This window comes from Fusarium oxysporum, chromosome VII, assembly GCF_013085055.1.
Source record: "Fusarium oxysporum Fo47 chromosome VII, complete sequence".
In the NCBI taxonomy this organism is placed as follows: Eukaryota; Fungi; Ascomycota; class Sordariomycetes; order Hypocreales; family Nectriaceae; genus Fusarium; species Fusarium oxysporum.
In genome coordinates, this window is record NC_072846.1 from 1,343,622 (window position 1) to 1,355,959 (window position 12,338).

General features: G+C 52.2%; 2 protein-coding genes across 2 annotated transcripts; both read left to right on the forward strand.

Annotated features, from left to right (window-relative positions):
- Window positions 1–6,770: 6,770 nt before the first annotated feature.
- FOBCDRAFT_241719 (nucleoside phosphorylase domain-containing protein) lies at window positions 6,771–7,760 on the forward strand (the record flags this gene model as incomplete). The annotated part of the gene is made up of 1 exon (XM_054705614.2): window positions 6,771–7,760. One exon carries the CDS (start codon window positions 6,771–6,773, stop codon window positions 7,758–7,760), a length of 990 nt encoding a protein of 329 aa, XP_054561589.2.
- Window positions 7,761–7,864: 104 nt separating this feature from the next.
- FOBCDRAFT_111012 (uncharacterized protein) lies at window positions 7,865–9,385 on the forward strand (the record flags this gene model as incomplete). The annotated part of the gene is made up of 1 exon (XM_059607715.1): window positions 7,865–9,385. A coding segment is annotated over one exon (1,521 nt), but the record flags the coding sequence as incomplete, so codon positions are not given.
- Between the last annotated feature and the right edge of the window lie 2,953 nt (window positions 9,386–12,338).

Here is a 12,338-nt window from a genome sequence, read left to right on the forward strand (position 1 = left end):
TGTTATGTTATGTTATGTATATTTTTCGTCCGGGGGGCCGTAGGCCCCAAAAAGTCTCCTACTGGAGCACAGGACGTGCTGAGCTAGAGGAATTACAGTCTATCTATACGCTAATTACAGAGATATTTGGCCCTAACGAGGATTAGTCATCCGCTACGCGAAATTAGTCTTCCCCTCAGAGTCCAATTTCTGCGAACGCGTCAACAAACTGCGCTCTATCCAGCATATCAATAGCACAAATGGCGCATCTTATCAAGCTTGCTACCCGTCAGCGGGATGATCAAGCGCGGCTGATGAATGACAGCCGCAAGGTAAGCCTGTTTTTAGGCGATCGTGAGCCTCTAAACGCGGTTGTCGCGGGGCTGCCTCCGAGTGATCGCAGTCGGATGGAGGGCGTATCAGCGCCTTCCATTTAGCTGCAAGCATATAAGAAAGAGGAAAGGTAACAAAAGAAACGTATTGAAAATAAAAAGAGAGAAAGAGAGAAAGAGAGACGCGAGTGCTTCTCGAGTCGTGTTCGCCTAGTAGCGAGGGCAGATGTTTCCAAAGAACGCGCTGGCCTTGGATAGGTCGATATATTTGGTAAAGTCTTTTCCTATTGCTAGATTGACCGCTGCATTCGGTGAGGGTGCAAGCCTCATCCGATGACGCGGCGGTATCTTTCTGCAGTAGAAGATGTGATCCGGTGCTTTGCGTCGGCCACATGAGCAGACTAGGCGTGCGTCGACATGGTCGAATCTCTCGTGATACGCAGCGAAGTCCCCGTGAAGGGATCTCGCTGCCAACAGATGGTGCAAGGCTGCGCGCGGGAGCGAAAGCTCCGGCGGGCAGCCTGTAGTCGCCTTGAGATTGAGCCTCTTATACTGCTCAGGGGCAGAGGTCGACCACCACGTCTCGAATGCTTCTTTCGGTTTCTGTCTTGCGATCCTTCGCAAGTATGCTAGTGTTGGCTGAGCCTGCCCAGGCTCGGGGGCTGATGATGCTGCTTTGGCCAGTTTATCGGCCTGTTCGTTGCCGGGGATGTCGGTGTGTCCTGGCACCCAGCGTACCTGTGTGGCTCCATGCAAAGCTGTTAGTGCCTGAAACTCGAGAAAGACGTCCTGTGAGGAGTCGGACGGTGTGCCTCGCAGGCATGTAGCAGCCGCGAGATTGTCTAGGCAGATTATGATGTTTCGTGAAACTGATTCTTGTAGGTTTAGAGCGGCCTTCAAGCCCTGAAGCGCCCCTGTAGCTTCGGCATCGAAAACCTCTGCAGGTCCAAGGCGACCTGACCCGTCGAGGACGGGGAAGTTGCCCTGGTGAATAGTAAAGCCGTAGCTGGCAGCTCCCTGAGAGGAGAGAGAGCCATCTGAGTATATTACTAGGGTTAGCGGATCGAGTGACTGCACCCAACGGAGGAAAGCGTCGGCCGTTTCCTTCTTCGACGCTGTCTGCAGCGGTGGCATTTGTTCTTGGTTGAAGCATCGCTGGATGAGCTTCGGTCGCGCGCACGGCGCAAGGAGCTCATCTGTGCGTCGAAGACGTGTTCGGAAGCTACTTTCCGTCTGTGCTTGGTATCTTCGTTTTATGAGGTCGTGGTAAGCAGGTTGGCTGGGCGGACGCGTTCGCCTCGCCAGAGGGTGAGCCTCATCAAGCGATTTGAGCCGTGCAGAGAATCGGAGTCGTCGTGATTCAAGGAGTTGCGCGACTGGCGGTATCCCACTTTCTCGGTGGAGAGCAGCAATAGGTGTTGTCTTCCAGACGGGAAGTATAGCTCTCATGGCCTGGTTCATGGCTTTGGTCATTCTCTGTATCAGATGTTGGTTGCTTGAAGGTAAGTCTTTACTGGGTTGATTCCATCGCGGCCTGGATGTGCCCGGGTACCAGGCCTCGGAGCCGTGGAGCAGCACGGGCTCGATACATGCCCTGACGGCACTTCGTACGGCAGCCGGCAGCGGGCCGTGTTTCGTGTTGGTGAGTCCTCGCAGATGGTAGGCCACGGCTTGCGCTTTCGCCGCCCACTTCTCTACATGGATTCGGAACGATAGCCTGCTGTCAAGCCAGATGCCCAGCCAGCGTAGGGCTGACTCGGGATGTTTCTCGATATCGCCGTGACGTACTACCGGGGCGGTCCTGAGTTTGCTACGAGAGAAGTGCATGACTTCAGTCTTCTTCGAGTCAAAGGAGACACCGTTCGTCGCTCCCCAGCGCACCATCTCGTCGATGGCCCCGGAAGCCATAGCCGTAGTTTCGTCTACTGTGTCGCCTATGGACAGGATGGCCGTGTCATCAGCATAACCGAAGCGACCCTGAGGGTTTCCTAGTCGATAGATTGGCTCAGTATAGAGTAGAAAGAGGATTGGCGATACCGGCGACCCTTGAGGGAGGCCGCACTGAAGGGGAGAAGAGGCCGTGACGGTGTCTTGGTACCTGACACGCGCCGACCGGCCGCCCATGAAGGAGCCGGCCCAGCGAGCCAGATGATTAGGCCAGCCTTGCTCACGAAGACGCAGGATGAGCCTGTTGCGCATGACGGTGTCGAAAGCACCTTGGACGTCCATTGTGACTATAGTTGCCACCTTCTTGCGTGCAAACGCTTCTTCAATATCATGGACCAGAGCAGTTACCAAGTCTGTTGCCGACCTCTTGGGGAGCGCCCCAGCTTGCTGCGGATGAAGGACGCTGTAGTAAACGGCTGCCCAGGCTAGGCGGCGCGCGATCAGTCGTTCTAGTCCCTTACCAAGACAGGAGAGCAGTGAGATGGGTCGCCATGCTCGTGGTTCGGTAAGGTCTCTCCGTCCCGGTTTCGCGATCATGACCACCTCCGCCTCCTTGAATGGTTTTGGATGATGGCCTATGGTAAGGCATCTTTCGAAGAGACGACGGACGTGTGTACCGATGGTATGCCATACTGCTTCAAGAAGTTTGACTGTGATGTTGTCTGACCCTGGGGATGTATTGCCTGTGTGACAAGTCGCATATTGCGCCTCCTCCAGAGAGATTTCGGGAGAGAATGGGATCGATCTAGGTGGGGATACTGGCGTCCATGCGTTTGCGATGTCGTCCTCCGCAGTTCTTCGTTCAAGCGTGGCCTGTCGGAGTGCGTTGGCTTTATCCATCTGGCTTTCGTACACGACGTTATCGACCTGTAGAGGTGGCGGCTGGAAGGCTCCTGGGGACTTTAGCCACCGGACAGCTTTCAAAACATCGCTACTGCTGGAGAAGCCATCGATGAGGTTACGCCAATAGCGCCTCTTGGCCCGACGGACCACACGATGAAAGCCTCTCTTGGCGATCTGAACGTCCTGGTTGAAGCCGAGTGGGTAGCTTCTTCTGATGGCTCGAAAAGCAGCCGCGGCGTCGGCGCACTCCTCCGTCCACCAGGGAGCCGGACGTCCGCCTTTCCGTGCGGGCCTCCCAGACGCTTTTGCTGCTGATGTTAGTAGACTCACAAGTGAAGACGCAAGCTCGTCCAGCTCCTCGGGGGTCGAATCTGTGAGGGGGATTCCTGTAGCGCCAAGCTCTACGATCTCGACGAATCGTTTAAGCTCGTCTTCCGTCGTCACTCGAATCTTGCCTGGCTGCACCGGGGTCGATCTGACGTCTGGGAAGGTCAGGCTGAGCGTGAAGTGGTCAGAGCTGGTGGCGAGATGGTCCTCGACGACAGCTTCAGCAAGTGGTAGGTTAGTAAAGGCAAGATCGATTGTGTTGCCGTACGGGTTTGTTGGGATGTCTAAAGTGTTGAGAAGGCTGAGGTCATTCTCAGACACCCATCCTGCTATCTCTTGGCCCCGGTTCGTAGTTTGGCCTGTTTGCCAGCTACGATGTCTGGCATTGAAATCGCCAGCTACGAGGCAACGTTCCGGGACAGACCATTGAAATAGCGTGTCTAGGGCGTCCCTCTCGTCGTTCTGACGATAGAAGTTGACGATCGTCAGGTCGTTGATCGTGAGCCAAAGGATATCACGAGTCTGAAAAGGCCGAATCTGGTCAGCAAGAAGTCTTGGGTCTCGTCGGACATATGTCATCACTCTAGGCCGAGTGTCGTTGCTGTTCCACATGTCGACCGGCGTAAATGTGTCGTATGCAGGGTGAGTCTTAGTTAAAGTGCGGGTCTCTGTATGAGCCGTCCACGGCTCTTGCAAGAGCACAACGTCATATTGTTCCGAGTCGGCCAGCGCCAGGGCGCAGTCGTGGGCCGGAGGGATCTTGCCGACGTTGGCCTGGAAGATCCTGAGCGGCTTCCTGTCGTTCTTTCGTGTTTGAGAATATCTATTCCTGGCCATGCGAGCGATTAATGAGAACTATTCGGCGCTTTCGCGGTGAGCCTGGTCTGGGCTGTTCGGGTTCTTCCTCTGCTTCATAGCCGGCATGAGGGGTCGTGGCCACCATGATGCACGAAGGTGCTCCTGATACAGCTGGGCTTGGAGCACGAGCGTTCGGTCGTTCTTGTGATGTGACATCCTCGTTTTGTCGCTCAGCCATGCCCTGCTGGGCTTCCTGATGCGATCCCGACTGTGGTTCTTGGTGTCGTTGTCGGTATGTCTCCGCACCAACGGCCCTGACATGTTTTCGTTGGTCTTTAGTCAGTCGGCGGAGCACGCCATGCACTGTCTTTGGCCGAGCTGGGCACCTACGAAAGTTGGCCTGGTGGGGGCCCAAGCAGTTGACGCACTGTTCTGGTGCGATGCAGTCGTCTACGAGGTGGCCGGTCTCACCACAGCGTCGGCAAACTGGCTGTCTGTGACAGTTGCGGGCAAAATGGTGGCCCCAGCACTTCTCACATTGTCTAGGTCGGTCGGTTTTGTCAACAAGTCTAGCTGCGCTACTGCCGAAAAGAGACCAGAATCTTTTTGTAGGCTTCAGAAAAGACACAAGTAGGGCCTTGGTCAAGGGGTCATCCGATAATTGTCTTCCGGGACGTACGTCAATGGGCTTGAGCCCAGTCTGGATTTCTATCTCGTCGCTGACGACGCTGTCACTATCCACCTCATTTCCGTAAAAGTCAGACAATCTTGTAGGAACGTCTGAGACCACATAGGTGAACCATTCCTTGTTCGTTTCTACTGCTGTAGCTCCCAGTTCAGCGGCCCACTCAGCTTGCTTTTCTACCAGAAAGTCGCGTGTTGCCGAGTCGGCAGCCAGAACGGCCCATCCCGATCTGACCTGGAACACCTGCCGGATCTTGTCTGAGACAGCGCCGAGCTTCTCCCGGATCAGAGTCCGGATGGCATAGCTACTGTGGGCCCTGGCCGGAGCTCCGGCTTCTAGACGGATAAAGACGCGGAGGTCTTGTCGGGGTGGGGCGATAGTTGTCTGTTGCCCTTGGCGATGAGGTGGATCTGTTTGTCGGCGTCCATGTTGTTGTTGTTGTCTGTGGGTCAGACGGTCATGGTTAGTGGGAGGCGCGGCAGCAGCGACGCTGCTGTATGTAGGCTTTGGGGTCGCAGGTCCGGAGCAGGAGAGCTCTCGTTTCCAAGAACCGAGGAAATCATCGGCAAATTGCTGAGCGAAACGTCGTTGCGGTCCGGTGACGAATTGCTGGGCCGCTTCTTCAAACTTGGTACAGAAGGCCCGGAACACCATCAGCTTGGTGTTGTACTCTTCCGCGTGTTCTCGCGCGAGATCGTTGGCTGATTCAACGATAGAGATTGGTCGTTGTTCAAAAGTGGATACGGGACTGGCACGCTTAGCTCCTTCCGTAGCTGTGGTGGTGGTGGCGGCGGCGTTGAGTGGTGAGGATGGTGTCTGAGCCATCCGGCCGGGAGCAGGTGAAACACCAATAGTGCCGTTGATGACTACCGGACTGTTCTGTAAGAGGGCTGCACGGGCTCCCCGGTTCAGGTTGATGGGAGTGTGGATCCCCAGATCGAAGGGATCCAAGGAAGCGGGCGGGATCGTCGATGACGAAGCCATCGCCGCGGCTTGCGACTGCGCAAGGCGCAGATTGGAATGTTTGTTGTGCACTTGTTAAGGATTTACGTGCAGACAGGGCCACTTTCCTAACATTTGTATGCCAAGAAAGTGTGATGACAAAGGAAGGTGAGGTAGAATTGAATTTACCAAAGTCAGTAACTGCAGGGTAGGTTTAACTTTTTGTAAGGGTAAGATGCTGGTTTATAATTGGGCCTTGGTTATACGTCGAGATTTGGCCGTACACAAAGGAACGCCTTTCGTAAAGCTTCTACTAGGATTTCTAGATCCTCTCATGCTCTAAAATATTTAGTAGACCGTTTCTAAAAGTCCGGACCTCCCGACCAGCCAGCTCATGACAAGCAGCCTTACTACAAAGCTGGGCTCCTTTAACCCTATATATCCTTTTATTCTTCTTTCTGAGCATCGAGTTATCGTGTGCCAAATATGTTAGTATGCGTGTTTGATTGGCCAAAGGCATATGATGCCGCGCTGACCTACCAATATAAAAAAAACTGATTGGGCGAGTAAGCGCCTGCGATTGAGGGGTAGCCTTGGCAAGTGGCTGATGATAAATTTCTCAGCGGCCTGCTGCTGCCTAACGGTGCCCAACCTCTTTTCAGTTCGAAGGAGCGTCGTAGTGCTCTGGCTTCTTTGAAAGCATCATCGTTGTTTTTGAGGTACTATGCGCTCTCCTGATCGAACATTAGCGCAGATCCTAGAGATCCACTGAACCCCCGCGATTAGAGTTACATCGGTTTTCCAGCGGATCTCGTTTGTCTAGGCGGAGGCAAGTGCTCTTTTTAGGAGACCTCGGCGACCAAACGCTAATTGTCCTTTGTAGCTTAGCTTCCGTCTGGATCATTCTGCAAGCGAAAATGTCTAACCCAAACGACTACACGGTTGGCTGGATCTGCGCGATAACTACGGAGTATGTTGCCGCCCAGGAATTCCTTGACGAAGAACACGAAGGACCGGAATTCGTGTCTCCCCATGACAACAACCATTACACACTAGGCAAAGTTGGGAAGCACAATGTCGTTATCGCTGTCTTGCCTGATAACGAGTACGGAAAGTCCTCTGCTGCAAGCGTTGCAAGGGATATGATGCATAGCTTTCCTAATATTAGATTTGGCTTGATGGTCGGCATCGCCGGAGGAGCGCCTGGAAAGCATGACATCCGTCTTGGGGACATTGTCCTCGGTTGTGCTGGCAACGGAAAGGGTGGGGTGTTTGGGTACGACTTTGGTAAAGCGATACAAGGCCAGGGCTTCCAAGAAACAGGGTTCTTGAATCAGCCACCAACCCTCCTTCGGACGACAGTAAGTGGACTCAAGGCCCGCTACGAAAGGAAAGGACATCAACTCTCAAAGACTGTTGATTTGATTCTAGAGAAGAACCCAAGGCTCTGGAGAAAGTACAAACAGCCAGGGTCAGGTACCGACAACCTGTTCAAGTCCGACTTTACTCACGACTTGAGTTGTGCGACGACCTGTAGCGATGATGCATCAAATTTGATATTGCGACCCGAAAGGACGGAGGACGAAGACAATCCAGCCATTCATTACGGTCTCATTGCTTCAGCAGATCGACTGATGAAGGACGCTTTGGCTCGAGATAGACTCTCAGAAGAAAAGGAGGTTCTATGTTTTGAGATGGAAGCAGCTGGGCTGATGAACCATTTTCCCTGTCTGGTTATTCGCGGCATATGCGACTATTCAGACTCACACAAGAACAAGGAGTGGCAAGGCTATGCGGCAATGGTGGCTGCTGCATATGCTAAGGATCTTCTCCGTGAAATAGCTCTGAACAGAGTTGAAGCTGAAAGGAAAATCAGCGACATTCTATTCGGTAATTACAAGGCCTAGAACTATATAATTATTATTTATTAACCCTATATATAGACTTTCAAGAAATTGCACAAGAGCATCGGGATGTTTCAAAAGAGCACTGTGATATTGCCAAGGAGCAGCTCCAAGCCCAGAAAGATCTAGCAAAGGAAAAGCTATCTGAACAACAACAAAGGTGTCACCAGCTATTCCGCCTCACAACCAACAACAAGGACGCCACTTACGAGTGGTACAAAGACCGAGTGGAAGAAAGAGTTGAAGGTACATGCATGTGGCTCCTCAAACACGACCACTTCCAGACGTGGTTGAACCAAGAGTCTGGCCCCCTGCTGGTCTCGGCGGATCCTGGCTGCGGAAAGTCAGTGCTGGCCAAGTACCTGATAGACCATTGGCTGCCACGATCAACGACTATCTGTTACTTCTTTTTCAAAGACCAAGACCAGAACACCGTTCGGCAAGCACTTTGCGCCCTGCTTCACCAGCTCTTTTCTCTGAAGCCGTCTCTGATCGAACATGCTATGCCACAATTCCGTAAGGATGGACAAGGTCTTATTAACTCTACAGAATCGCTTTGGAAGATTCTGCGAAACGCTATGAAAGATCCTCAGGCAGGATCTGTAATCATAGTCCTAGATGCCCTAGACGAATGCGCCGAATCGGAATTTGCGGACCTGATGCGGAATGTGGAGAGCCAATTCCGCGGCGACCAGTTGGGCTATGGCAAGTTGAGGTATCTTCTAACATGCCGGCCGTATGACCAGACTTTGTCCAAGTTCCGCGTCCTATTACATGCCTTTCCAAATATCCACATACCAGGAGAGGAGGAGTCAGAAACGATTAGTCAAGAGGTAAATCACGTCATTGGGCGCCGGGTCAATCAACTGGCCATGGAGAAGCGCTTAACAACCGAAATTAAGAACCACCTGGAGAAGAAACTACAGGAGGCTACCCATCGCACGTATCTCTGGGTACACCTTGTGTTTGACTACTTGCAGAAACACGGCTTTAAAAAGACACTCAAGGGGATCGAGTCCGTTGTTGCAACACTTCCACGGAGTATCAATGAGGCGTATGAGCAAATTCTTAGTAAGGCTAATGATGATCCGATGATTCGAAAAGCCTTGAGTATTATATTGGCGGCAAGCCGGCCACTAACCCTGTCGGAAATGAACGTTGCTGTTAATATCGACGACGAATCCCAGTCTATCGACGACCTCGACTTGGAGGATGATGAGGACTTCAAGACGCGTCTCAGATCTTGGTGTGGGCTGTTCATCTCAATCCATCGAGGCAGTATTTACTTCATTCACCAAACGGCTCGCGAATTTCTCCTCGCAGATTCGGCATCGCCCAAGACCGTTTCGTCAGAGCTGCACTGGCATCAATCCATAACTACCCGCCACGCACACGCCGTTCTTGCGAAGCTCTGCGTGCTCTATTTGAACTCTTTCAACTCAAGCGTTGGTTTGCTGGCGGGTTTGGACGGAGAAGTCGGCCGCTGTGCTGACAGACACCCATTCTTGGAGTACTCGGCCGAAACTTGGGGCGCGCACTTCCGCAAGGCTGAGTTCATCGACGATAACAGTATTATACCTTTCGCTCTGGGAATCTGTGATACGGGTTCGAAGAGCTACTCGGTATGGTTTAGAATTTATTGGAAGACTTCAGGTTGGAGTACTACTAAGTATTTTACGGATCTTATGATAGCGTCGTACTACGGCCATGGCGTCATTGTCAAGCTGCTGCTCGATAAGGGCGCGGAAATCGAGGCGAAAGATAGCGAGTATGGTCGGACGCCACTGTCATGGGCCGCTGAGAGTGGGTATGAGGCCGTTGTCAAGCTGCTGCTCGACAAGGGCGCGGAAATCGAGGCGAAAGATAGCAAGGACGGTCGGACGCCACTATCATGGGCCGCCAGGAACGGGCACGAGGCCGTTGTCAAGCTGCTGCTCGACAAGGGCGCGGAAATCGAGGTGAAAGAGAGCATGTTCGGTTGGACGCCACTATTATGGGCTGTCAGGAACAGGAATGAGGCCGTTGTCAAGTTGCTGCTCGACAAAGGCGCGGAAATCGAGGCGAAAGATAGCGAGTATGGTCGGACGCCACTATCACTGGCCGCTGAGAACGGGCATGAGGCCGTTGTCAAGCTGCTGCTCGACAAAGGCGCGGAAATCGAGGCGAAAGATAGCAAGTATGGTCAGACGCCACTATCACTGGCCGCTGAGAACGGGCATGAGGCCGTTGTCGAGGTGTTTCTTGCAAAGGGCAATGTGAATATCGAGGATAATATTGGTCGGACGCCATTGTCACTGGCGGCCAAGTATGGACATGATAATGCCGCTATGACATTACTTAGCCATGTCTCTGTTGATCCTGACCATGAAGACTACTATGGTTCGACACCGCTTTCAATAGCTGTGCGAAATCGTCGCACAGAGATGGTAAAAGTGCTGCTGGCTACTGGACAAGTCACTCTCGACTCTCAGGATCGTTTCGGACGGACTTTATGGTGGTGGGCTAGAAGATGTGGGAATACCGACATCAAGCAAGCGCTACTCGACTTCGCGGGGAAGAGAGATATAGCAGTCTGTGGAAATGATGAACTTATCGAGGTGAGCCTGATAACTAATGACAGGACATCCAGATGGTGCGATGTTTGCACCCTGAGCATTCCAGACGATGAGGTCTTTCATGAATGTAGAGTTTGCAATGGTGGAGATTTTCATATTTGTTCAGAGTGCTATAAGCTTGGAGGGCGTTGTTTGGGGGATGATCACGGATTGGCTCAGAGAAAAGATGAAGGGAAATGAGGGTAGCTTGAGTAGCTTGACTCTGTCCCCGATTGCAAGAATACCGAAAAACACCAGTTTTGTGTGTCTTTCTCACAACAATCTGGCGGCGGTCTCTAGTAGTGTCCTACATCCTTATGGTCAGTCCCATTTTCAGTGAAATCTATATGCTGCAAAGGGCATAACTTTGAATTCATTCTATGACCTATTGCATGGTATTTGCTGTATGTTGGCTGCGCTCTGGGTTATATAGCTGCCTTAACTACCTAGTCCTACTGTACTAATTACCACTGGTAATGGGCCCAATACCAACTTTTGCGGCCCGTGCACCTTCCCCTTTTGGATCTTTAGGAGTTTGGGTCAATACAAGAATATTTGGTCCGTGCCCTCTCTCCAACTACCCAGGATCCCAGCGCTGATTCCCTGTCAACGCGAATAAAAAGCACCTTTCATATGGCAAAGGGTGCGCCGGAAACTCAATTGTAATGAATGCAATTTGGGAGCTTTGGCGCCATGTCTCCTATTCACATGGTCTCATGAGACCTTAAAACCCGATGCCGGCATCCATTCCACTTGGTGTCCTTCGTCAAAGCTTTTTCGCCTGCATCATCCTCTTACTGACGGAATCGGTCACGAGACAAACAGGGCACCATGTCCGACGATGCAGTGTTTTCACGGGTCAATCTCTCCATTGACGTCCATGCTCGAGTGCTCATATGTTGCCACGACGTACCATGCAGTACCCACCTACCGGCAGTACCCACCTACCGGCAAGCAAAAAAAAAGTTTCCCCATACAAACTGCTATCTTTCAACCCCCTCACAGAGAGTCACCAAATATAGGAATAACAAACTGATTGCTATTTTCCAGTTCGGAATTGAATGTATTTTAATATTGTCTTGGCCTCTTGACTGCGCGCCCTGCGCGCGTGCGTGCCACAGGTAACTCTTCCGCCTCCGAATTTGAGCCCTCATCCTCTTCCACTCCTCCCACCTCGATCACTTCCTCAACATCCTTTGTCTCTTCAGCTGCTTGATTTGGTCCTGAAATGGCGTCACCAGCCACTAGAGCCTCGGCTAATGTCATGAACTTCCTGTTGGGATTCGGTATCGCCTTTCTCTTCTTGCCTCTACTCAACCGCCCGACTTCCTCCTCTAAACTGGCTACTCTTGAGCTTAGGGAGGCGATCTTTGACTCTTGCGCTTCAAAGCCTTTTGATATCACAGGATACCGTCTTCTTGTTGAAGGGCTCTTGTTCTTCCCCAGGTCTCTGATGTGACGGCTGGTCTTTGGCGTATTATCAGAGTCGACTTGCCCGTCTCTGTGGCCGTCTGATCCAGGCGTCGTTTCCTTCTTGTCTGGCTGAATCTCAGGATGCATGAGCGCTTTCCGTCGTGAGATCGGCCAGTTTCCAGTCACTCTCCAGCCCGAAAGGATGTTTTTCTTCGTCATACCCACTTCCCTGGCTTTGGCATAAGCCTTGATGAAGTTAACCTTGTCCACCGGGGCAGAATCAGTCAGGGTGGCCAACTTTTGGAGTTCTTTGCGGTATGCAGCCTTAGAGGCATTGAACACGCCGTTGTCAAGTGGCTGTAGGCCGTGGGAGCAATGGGTTGGCAAATAACAACAATATACGTTGTTTAAGAAACACGTAGCCATCCACTCATCCTGGATTTAGGGTCAGCGGCACTTTTGGTTCAGGAGGTTCAGGACAGGCAGATACTCACAGACACATGGCTTCGATGACCATCTAATATAATGAGCCTCGCATCGGACTCATCTTCCGGTTGTGTTTGGGGAAGATAGA